This window comes from Gossypium arboreum, chromosome 11 (assembly GCF_025698485.1).
Source record: "Gossypium arboreum isolate Shixiya-1 chromosome 11, ASM2569848v2, whole genome shotgun sequence".
NCBI classification, from domain to species: domain Eukaryota; kingdom Viridiplantae; phylum Streptophyta; class Magnoliopsida; order Malvales; family Malvaceae; genus Gossypium; species Gossypium arboreum.
The window spans coordinates 15,882,585-15,893,618 of NC_069080.1; the positions used below are offsets into that span (position 1 = coordinate 15,882,585).

Sequence of the window (11,034 nt, forward strand, 5' to 3'; positions counted from 1 at the left end):
TTAACAATATAAAAATTAAATTGATCCATTTAATAATAGTAAAGTTAATTTAATTTAGTCTTTATAATATAGGGACTCTTTATGTAGTTTAACCTTATTTTTCTCCTCCCAACATTCTTTTCTCAATTCTCAACTGTCAACCTCATCTATCATATCTTTAAACATTTTCTTCATGTTCTTAACATTATGAATTAAAAAGAACATTATATTTATTATTGTTGTAACAATTAAGTTACACAAGCTGATATGATAGATTATGGCGTGTGAAGAGTTACTAAAAATGGAGGTTTAAGATGATGTTTTAGCAGAGTGATGGTCAATGGCTGATTGCTTGTGTTGTGTGCTTTGTCCTCTTTGGATTTTGTGTCCCGTGATCTCCAAAGAAGCCTATTTATAACTTATACGAGAATGGAGGTTGGGAGTGAGTCTCATGTATCATGATTGTATATATACTAGAGTCCAATTTAGATTCAAGTTAGGGTATGACATGAATGTATCTCAATGTGGGGTTGATGAGCTTGAGTTGGAAACATTAAGGATATTGGATATGATGTGATGACTATCTTTAATGGCTTTGTTGTGATGCTTTTTGTGGTGTTGCGGTGATGCTCTTTCCGTGGCACGAGGTGCCCAAGTGTTCAGTATAACAATTATCCCTTTCAGTCAAAGAGAAGTTTATAAAGCTAGCTCCTTTGAGTTTATAATTTGGGACAATGGGGTGTCATTTTTTCAGTCAAAGGTGAAACATCTGTTGTTTAGACTAGTCATGGTGGGATTAATTATCACTTTGCAGCTGTTTGGAGATACAAAATGACATCTTTAAAGAATATGACTGTTAGCTTTTGATATGATGTCGCTTCCTTACCCAACTTTACTTCGCTTGCAAACGCTTTTTCCTCCATTTTGTTGCTGTTTCAAAACTTAAATACTTTTATTATAAAGAAGGCCCTTCAGCAATCATTTCTTTATTCTATGAGTTTCTTGCCTTTTTGGTGATTTTGTCATATTCTTAATAGTTCATCAATTTCCTTCCTTCCTATTTGGAAAGTATTGCAAATTTATTTCGTAAGACTAAATTCTATATATTATAGAAATTACAATTCTATTGGTTTTATTAAGAGAATTAATTTCCTATTAAAAGTAATAAATTATTTCTAATTCTGTATTTGGTTTATGATTGTTTGAGTTCATACTCAAAGCAATTCATGGTATGAGAATAGTGAAGAAGTTCGTTTAGTTGAAAGTTAGGAATGCCTACAATATGTACAAACTGGCTCGATTTTCAAATTTTTAATTTTCCACTATCATAGAAAACCGATTTTTAAACAAAAAATTTCCAACACTTATAAGTTTATGATGTTCCAAATTCCACTTATTAGCTTACTAAATAGACATATTTAATTTCACTTATTTAAGATTATTCTCATTTAATAAAATATGATTATTGATGCTGTCGTTGAGAGCACCAAAAATATCCTATTCCCTGTAAAATAATGAAAAAGAAATAGTAAAGGGGAAGTAGGGTCGAATCTTCAGGGACCGGATTATACGAATGCTTGTCTCTCGAAATCCTGAGCAGAATCGTGCTCAAGAAAACCTGCGTTCCTGGAAAAAAATAAAAAACAGAATTTAAGAATTAATTTTGGAAGCGAAAATAAAATAAAAACAGAATTTAAAGTTTATTGAAATTATGATTACGAAAATAATAAAAATAATAAAGAGAGTTTTAAGATAAAAGAAATTCTTATGGGAAAGTTCCAGCCTCCGGTTGTCTCATTCCGCCTTGGGCTCAATTCTTGGCTTTTGGATGATCCTTCTCGACTCGAGTAAGCCAGTTATAGTGGAAGAGGACGCCTCGACCACCACTTCAAAGATTAGACTTACGATTTTTAGGAACCGACTCTAGCCAAGAATCTATGCTAGATCAACGCTTCTCAATGGCGAATCCCACGCCATTTTATCTCTTTGGCTCGCCAACCTCGACGATAAGTTAACGAACCGACTATGCAATCCTTCCAATACATACAAAGCGGCCGCCTTTGCATATGTTGAAAAGCTTACTTCTTAAGGGCCATGGATGAAGCGTCACCAGTAAAGTGAGAAACGATGAATACTTGGCGAGAAGGCTAAGTACGGATTCTAGGCCTCAAGAACCTTTTTGGGGAAATATTGACAACTTTTGGCTAGAAGGGTTTTAGTGGCTCATGATAATTGTGGGAAAGAAAATAAATAAAAATATGAAAAAGAAATTTTATTGAAAAGAAATATGAAAGAACAAAAGACTTTTGGGGAGAGTGTTTACGAAAAAGATCCTCCAAATAGAGTCACTTCACCCCTATTTATAGTGCTAGGAGATAGTCTAATTGAACTTAAATTCTAAAAAGATAAATACATTTAATTAAAGATAAACAAAGATAATTAAAATAAAATCCTAAATTTTGAATAATCCTAATAATTATCTTAATATTAATTATCCTAATAGAATAAAATAAAATAGAGTCTTCCAAAATAAAATCTCTTCTATTTGCTTTTAAGTCCTTGTGCCTTCCATGTTCGCACTTTTGGCACCATATTTGTCCCACGTTGCATATTGGCCCATTTAATCTCCAAATTGACGCTTTTTCCCTTGAATTTACTTTTCGCCTCCAATTTAGTCCCTAAAAGATAAAAAGACATAAATAGCTCAAATTAGTAGGCTCAAGCTCAAAATAAACACATGATTAATATATAAAAATACGTCATTTTAGAGTATTATCAATTATTAAATTTCTTCACATGAAATTTAATCATTTTATTCAAATAATATTTTAATTAAGATCATTTTCATTTAATAAATGATAATTAATAGGTTTGTTTATATGCTATACCTATAATTTGAGTTAAAAATTCAGACCATATATTGTTACAAAGAATTAATTTAAGAAATAACGTATTTCATAACTACGAATGTTGCTATTATATGTGAAATAACTATTATAGACGTTAAAATAAAACATAAAAAACTTATTCTTCTATAAATTTACCTGCTATAGCGTAATGTTATTAAAGTAAGTGTCTGTTATAAAGAAGACTGATTTTACTAGAGTTTGATATGGTGCAAGACATTTCAAGGGAACCGAGGAACTTAGATGGGCTTCATAAGGTTGCTTGCGTGAGAGGTTGGAGCGTTATTGGCTTGATGTTTATAAAAATGGCTCAACCATTAAGACAGTCATCTTGAACTTATCATTGGGGTGCATGGATTCTGGATGATAATTTTGCACCATCACAAGCATACTACAATTGGTATACTATCTATGGTATACCATATCTTATTCAGCAAGGATAACATTTTTAGTTTACGCAATGATGCATACAATGGAGTCATCGATAGAAACATCACTGAATACGTGCCCAACCTGGCGTACTTGCCTAACTCGCATACGAAGCAGGTCTGTCATGGTAGTTTGACAATGAGCCCGGTATTTCAAACCCAACTCCTTCCATGATAGGACGCTTATGGCGGATATTTCAATTATTTAGCCCGAATTTGCATTGATGTTGATGAGCTTAGAGACCCTTACACATTTATCCCATCCATGCATTACATAACTAATCACCAATCGACCCCTCAAGCAGGGAGTTTGTTTTTATTCTATCGACTTTCTGTATATGAAAAAGGTCTTGAGCTAGCTGCCTTAAGATGAAGATTGAGATAATGTTCAAGGTATGATTCATTTCCCACCAGGAAGGAAATACCTTTGAACTTACTGGTTTTAGAATCGATCAGAGAATTATTAGAGATATTAGTCTAAAATAAGGAGTTAGATTAACTGACTTGTAAACTAGTTGCACTGAGTTAAAAAATTGGTTAAGTTAATTTTTCTTTATTTTTACTTTTAATAATTTATTTAACTAAGCTGGACAAACTAATTAGATTAAAAACTAATGATCTTTGAAATCTATTATTTTTATTTTTAAATATTTTTATTATAAGTTTTTTTAATTATTTTTATATAATTTTAAAATTACACATAACCCCTTATGGTGTAATATGTTTTAGCCCATTCGAAACAACTTTAATTAAAATAAAAACTTATTAAGATTAAAGTTATTTTATATATATTTTATTAAGGAAAATGAGAAGAAAAGAAGAGAAAAACAAAGAATCCAAGTGGCGTTAGAGAGTTGGAAACGTGAAGACTTGAAAGAGAAGCAGCATGACACCGACAGTGGTCCAAGTTATAATTAATGGACAAGAAAATGATTGCATTGCGTGGAATAAAGAAGGCGACCCGCGAATTTTGACAGTTCGGGAATAATTTAAATGATGCCAACTATTTTGGCGATCATCGTCGTCGTCGTCGTCATCATCATCATCACCAAAAGTTTCCGTCTGCAGAGCTTGTTGTTGAGATCAAAACAGGAAATGTTTGGGTGCCAACGTTTCTACAGGAAAAGGACGGATCAATTGGCGCCTTCCGAGCCTCAAACCTTCTCGCTTCCAGCCCCGCTTCCTCCATGGCCTCATGGTACTGCATTTTAACTTGAAAGCTAAAAAGAATAAAAAAAAATTGCGTTTTTGTAATTTGGGGTTTCTTCGTTTCGTGTGTTTCGCTAATGGGTTTGCTTTCTTTTTGGTTCATTGTTTTTCTGGGCTCAAGTTCATCTTATTAGTAGGCTGCATTTTTAGAATTTTTTCCCTCCTTTTATATTCTGACTGATAGGGTAATTCCTCTACTGATGTATACTTTTTTATCAGTGTATAAATATATTGGTGAAGTTGTCAATTTATGTGAGAAGACGGCTTTATTGATCATTAGGGAACTGCAAAGGCGGGTTAATGTTTCCTCTTATAGAATGAATTGAAAAATTCAGCTTGTTCCTAGGAATTTGGTTTTTATTGTGGCATTCAGTTCTAATTTTTGTTGTTCTTTAATACTTGAATAATTTGATATATTTAAAAGACAGCAGGAGCAACTCTGCTGTCGTAAGTAAAAGGAGTAGCAAATGTAGAAGCAGAAACCAGAAAAAAAGAACAAGATCAAAATCAGAGAAACTTCTCAAATAACAAGGAGGATTAGCACGCTAAGACATCTTCATTTATGATGTAGCTATACCAAAGGAGTTTATTTATAGGCTGATTTGCTACATTTGAAAAGGCAATTGAATGAGAGACTGCTGAACCTAAATGAGAAGTCTTGCCATCAAGGCATATGTTCTGATGCTTCTCCTGTTCTCCTTTTAGATGGTATATAAGTTTGACACACCACAAATCTTCAGAACCATGCTTTTGCAATCATCCTTTTGAAAGAATTTTACCCCTTGAACTCTGCATGGCGACCCCCTACTAGTCTTTGTATGTAAGAGGCTTCTCAATTGTACCACCTTTGAGCAAGGATAGGACTTCCAGTTGTTTTCGTTGAATATTAGCAACTTTAATTTCTAGAACTGTTTATTATTTTGTTTACTTGTTTTTAACTGTTGCTTGTATTGTCTTTTTTTTTTTTTGTTAATTTTATTAGTCTAAGCTTGACTGGATTGTGTCTGTTTATGAAATATTATTGACCTTTTCCAATCCTGATTCATGGTCGTCTTCCTTTTAATGATTACTTTTCATTCTGTGATTGTTTCTCCACTGACTTATCTTTAAAAGCTGCTTATCAATTTAAACAAATAGGTTACAGTTACACCAGTTTCTTTTTCCACAGTAACTTGCGCACTTTCCTATAATTTTCATCAGAATATCTTTGTTTCACCATTGTTGACTGGAATCCCTTTCTATCAGCACGTTAGATATATTTTTGTAGGGTCTGGTTTTGAAACTTCGTTGTTGATGTGGTCTTCCACATTGTCCAGAGTAGAGGCCAATAAAATAAAACTAGTGGAGACTTCTTCTATTCAAGCCAGAAGTTCAATTTGTGTGATGTAGTTTGGTTAGCCTTTTTAATTTGACTTATCATGTAAATGTCTTAATTGCCTGTCTCAATTTTCAGGTCAAGGATTTGCTTTGGGAAAAATAAATCTTGGAGAACTTGAAGCTGTTAAAGTCTCAAGATTTAAGTTCATCTGGAGCAACAATACACAGGATGACAAAAAAGGTGTTACATTTTATAAACCAATTGGAATACCTGATGGATTTTATAGCCTTGGCTATTATTGTCAATCTAATGACCAGCCTTTTAGAGGTTTTGTTCTTGTTGCTCGTGAAATTCCTTTCAAATCAGAATCCACGCATATCTCCACCGGTATAGCCTCACCAGCCCTTAGAGTGCCTGTTGATTATACATTAGTTTGGAGTTCTAATGATGGGAGTGAGGAAAGACTTCAAGGCTGTGGTTTCTTCTGGTTGCCTCAGCCTCCTGAGGGTTATAAGTCCATCGGTTATTTGGTCACTTGCTCTCCTAAGAAGCCCAAATTAGATAAAGTGAGATGTGTTCGAGCTGACCTGACAGAACGATGTGAAAATTATCAAGTTATACTCAATGTTGGTACTAGATTTTCAGAGTTTCCGTTTCAGGTTTGGAGCACAAGACCTTCTCATCGAGGGATGCTGGGGAGAGGTGTTTCTGTCGGGACTTTTTCTTGCAATAGCTGTTGGGTTCCTGGACAAGAGCTGCCTATAGCATGCTTGAAGAATTTAGATCCTACGCTACATGCAATGCCAAACTGTGATCAGATTCATGCGCTAATAAAGCACTATGGACCTACTGTCTTCTTCCATCCTGATGAGATCTACATGCCTTCTTCTGTTTCATGGTTTTTCGAGAATGGAGCACTTCTGTTCAGAAAGGGTGACTCGGTAGGCCAGTCAATTGATGTTGATGGGTCAAATCTGCCGAGTGGTGGAAGAAACGATGGCGAATTTTGGATAGACTTGCCTAGTGGTGATAGGAAAAATAGTGTTAAATCAGGAAATTTAGGAAGTGCTAAACTTTACGTACATGTGAAGCCAGCTCTTGGTGGGACTTTCACTGATATTGCTATGTGGATTTTCTGCCCCTTTAATGGGCCTGCAACTCTTAAAGTTGGTGTTATGAATTATTCACTTAGCAAAATTGGTCAGCATGTGGGTGATTGGGAGCATTTTACTCTCCGTATCTGCAACTTTACTGGAGAGCTCTGGAGCATATACTTTTCTCAGCACAGTGGTGGTGTATGGGTTAATGCTTATGATTTGGAGTACATACAAGGAAATAAAGCTATTGTTTACTCATCAAAAAACGGACACGCAACCTTTCCTCACCCAGGGACTTATATTCAGGGTTCTGGAAAACTAGGACTTGGGATTAGAAACGATGTCGCTCGTAGTAATTTCTTTGTAGATTCAAGTACTCATTACGAACTTGTAGCAGCTGAGTATCTTGGAGATGGAGTTGTTTCTGAGCCAGGTTGGTTGCAGTTCATGAGAAAATGGGGTCCAACTATTGTCTACGATGTTAGTATTTTGCCTTTGGTGCTTCGGTATTCCATGGCAAACATTTTCATCAAGCTTCCAGTTGAGCTCTATGGAGAGGAAGGCCCTACTGGGCCTAAGGAGAAGAACAATTGGGTAGGCGATGAAAGAGGCTAGTTTTCCGGTAGCCTCCAATCTCAATCAACTCTTGTTGTTACCTATCTGTTGCTGTTGTGTTCATCATAAGTGCATAGCAGGTACTGTAATTTTGTACATCTTTCATTCTTGTACAAATATTGGACTGTTGGGCTTCTTTTGAAATGCTGGTAAGTAAATTAGTCGGACACGGGTAGAAGTATGGGTTACGGATATGTCTAGTTTTTCTTTTCTTTAACCTCTTCCTATATTTTAGAGGTTGCTTCTTCTAAGGTCATAACTCGATATGTATGAAGCACGTGTATTTTAAGAAAAGAATGGAAAGCGAAATCAACATAGACTAGAATTGAGATTGCAAGGGTTGCTGCAGGTTTCCTTGTTTGAGCCAATGATGAAGATGATGTTTAAATCATATACAAAAATTGATAAATGTATTGATTAATTCTACAATTGGAACTGTTTTCGTGTTTTCTTTTTCACATGTTTTACTCATGAATATTTGTTTATTTTATGCATCATGAATTCAACTCTCTTGGAATAAATCAATCTCTTTTCTTCTATTTCAAGTTTTGATAGGTATCAATTAAAGACTATTTTCAATATATATATATATATAATGGTGTAAAAAAACAGTGTAAAGAATGTGTGATATTTTTAGTTTTTAATATTTATATTTTTTATAAATAAGTTTAAAAGTTGGTTGAAATCACTTGCTTGCATATTGGGCATATATTATAAATTTTAACAAAAATGATTAATTTAATTTAATTTTTGATATAATCTATTATGATTAATTTATTCATTTTAAATAAAATAGAAAAATATAATTTATTAGGACTAATACTTTTTCGATTTTTACATATTTTTAATTATATTCATAGAATGCTATTTATAACACATCAACTCAATAAAACAAGCAAAGAAAAATCAAATTACAAAATAAATATATATTAAAAAGATTATATTGATAGGATGTGGTTCTTAAAAATAAATTATGTATTTTTATTAAGATTTAAAAAAAGATTTTTCATGAATTATTAAACCATATAATTTGAAGATCGAAAATGTGAACACAAATTAATCATCATTTATTAACACCTTGAAAAGTTAAAACACAAAACAAACATCATTTCATTTTCATAAAAATGACAGGAAAAGCGGCTTCATCAACACGATTCCACACCAAATTATGATGGTTACAAATATCAACCCCCCTCGAGAAGATCTAGAATACAGGTGTCGCAATCACAAAAGGTGATCAACCACGTGTCCGGTAACGAGAAGGACAGGCGCTAAAACATATAATCATAGTTTTGCTCTAACTAATCGCGTCTTAGCTGGGACCCATCCACATAAACAAAAATAAAGGGCAGCGCGGACTATGTCCCAAGATCCCAAGACAGGACCGTATGAAAAAGTCAATACCAGACAAAAGCTATCACACCATCGCCTCAAAATTAAAACAGCAGAAGGACAAACCTGTTTTTTCTTCTACCTTTTTTCTTTTTTTGACTGATTGATGGTTGATGCCCGTTAATTAATCATTTTATTTCTTTATTAAAATAAAATAGAATCATATTTATGCTTATGTTTTTACATTAAATTAAAATTTCTATTATATTTTTAAAATATACCTTTCCATTTTTCAAGTGTCCAAAGTCTTTTATTCAAAAATCGTGTGCTTTGGGGATTTTGCTTAGAGTTTGATGTTTATGCTTCAAATGAGGGGTGGGTCCATCTGCCACGTGTCGAACCTTCTGGTTCTGGGGCCCACCCTTGTCGTTCGCATCTAAGAAAATGTCTAGGCCTGGGCCATATTCTCCAAACATAATTTGTAATTCTTCCTATTAATATACTATTCGGTTCTCTTGAAATATGTTATTTTTTAGTTAATATATTATTTTATACTATAATTTGGTAGTTAAGTTTGATTATATAATATTGAGACTAAGCAATAAGGGTGAAGTTAAAAATCTTTTAAAGAGTGGAATTAAATTGTAATTTTATAATAATAAAAATATAATTTCATCATTTTAATAGTTTATATTTTATAATTTTTAAATAATTAAATTATATTTTTATCATTTTAAGGACTCCAAAGTATAATTTTACATTTATTAACTTAAAATTTTAAAAATTTAAATGGTTTAGATGAATTTTTATTTTATTTTAGAGGATTAAGACCGCCGCCACCTCCCTAGTTATGCCTCTGCAAGCAACATCATATAATCTAATCAATATTGGACACATGTGCTATTATAAAAAAATACATAAATACTTAATTGGAAAACAAATTCGCTATCAAATTGTACATGTAAGTCAAATTAAGTGTTTAATCAATATAAAAACTTAAATTATCAATTTAAAAAAAGTTAAACACTAAATTGTATATTAAAATTAAATTTAAGTACTAAATTAACACAAAATTCAAATACCAAATTAAATATTGAAATAAAATCAAACATCAAATAATATATAAACTCTTAATTAAAATTTCTTTTCTACACCTTACCTTCACTTATGAGGTATAAAATATTTTCTTATTATTTAATCGAAATAATAATTCATAAAATATTGGATGAATTAAGCTGAGGTTAAATGACTGCCAATTTTGGATAATTTAATCGAATAATCCATCCTTAAAGATTGTGAAGCTGTAGGGTAATTTAATAGAAATATTCAATCTCTAAAGATTGTCTGCCAATTTTGGTTGAAATTGTGGCCGGCTAGATAGTCGATGATGTTTAGTTTATATTTTGCGTACTCATTTTTCGTTAAGCAAATTAGGTTACCATTCTTTTAAAACTTTCCTAAAATAAAATTACAACACTCGGATTTAATTAAAAATAATGGAAAACGTTTAATCAAAAAAATTTTATGGAAAACGAGGAAGAAAAATGGATTAATAAAATTTTAATCACTTCATTTTCTCGCATTTTGCTAATATTCATCCAAAACAATTATTATATTAGCATAACGATAAAAGTATCATGAAAGTTTTTATATTAAGGGTCCATTTGTTTATATGTAAAAAGTTGTACAAAAAATATTTTATATATTTTCTTGCGTTTATTTTACAGGAAATAGTTTGTTCAAGGGAAAATAACTTACAGGTCAAGGTAAAATAAACTTTTTTTTGTAAAATGACTTACCTTTTTAAAAGCTTAAGTTATTTTTGAAAAAAACTCATCTATAGATAATTTTATTTTTTATAAAATTAACTTAAATCAAGTTTAATATTATTATCTGATAATAATTTTTTTATTTTTAAAATATTTAAAATATTATATTTTTCAATATTATTAAACATACATATTTAATTATTTATATTTAGTCTTATAATAAATTATTAATATAATAAATATAATTTATAATTTTAATTTTATTTTAATAATGAATTTTAAAAGTATCGATTGCATTTTGTCCATCTACTTAATAAATGAGTAAATAAGTCAATGTACATTAGATTAAAAAGTAAACAAATTTTTTTATTTAAAATTTCA

General features: G+C 31.7%; 1 protein-coding gene across 1 annotated transcript; it reads left to right on the forward strand.

Moving 5' to 3' along the window:
* Positions 1-4,117: 4,117 nt before the first annotated feature.
* Positions 4,118-8,073, forward strand: LOC108487489 (hypothetical protein At1g04090-like). Its single transcript, XM_017791845.2, has 2 exons — positions 4,118-4,511; positions 5,976-8,073. Exons 1-2 carry the CDS (start codon positions 4,307-4,309, stop codon positions 7,550-7,552), a joined length of 1,782 nt encoding a protein of 593 aa, XP_017647334.1. The 5' UTR covers positions 4,118-4,306; the 3' UTR covers positions 7,553-8,073.
* The last annotated feature ends 2,961 nt before the right edge of the window (positions 8,074-11,034 follow it).

Excerpts from the sequence above, each read along its gene's own strand:
- LOC108487489 (XM_017791845.2), top strand. The coding sequence starts at position 4,307 with ATGATGCCAACTATTTTGGCGATCATCGTCGTCGTCGTCGTCATCATC. Across the intron at positions 4,512-5,975 it reads GCTTCCTCCATGGCCTCATG|GTCAAGGATTTGCTTTGGGA; the intron begins GTACTGCATTTT and ends CTCAATTTTCAG.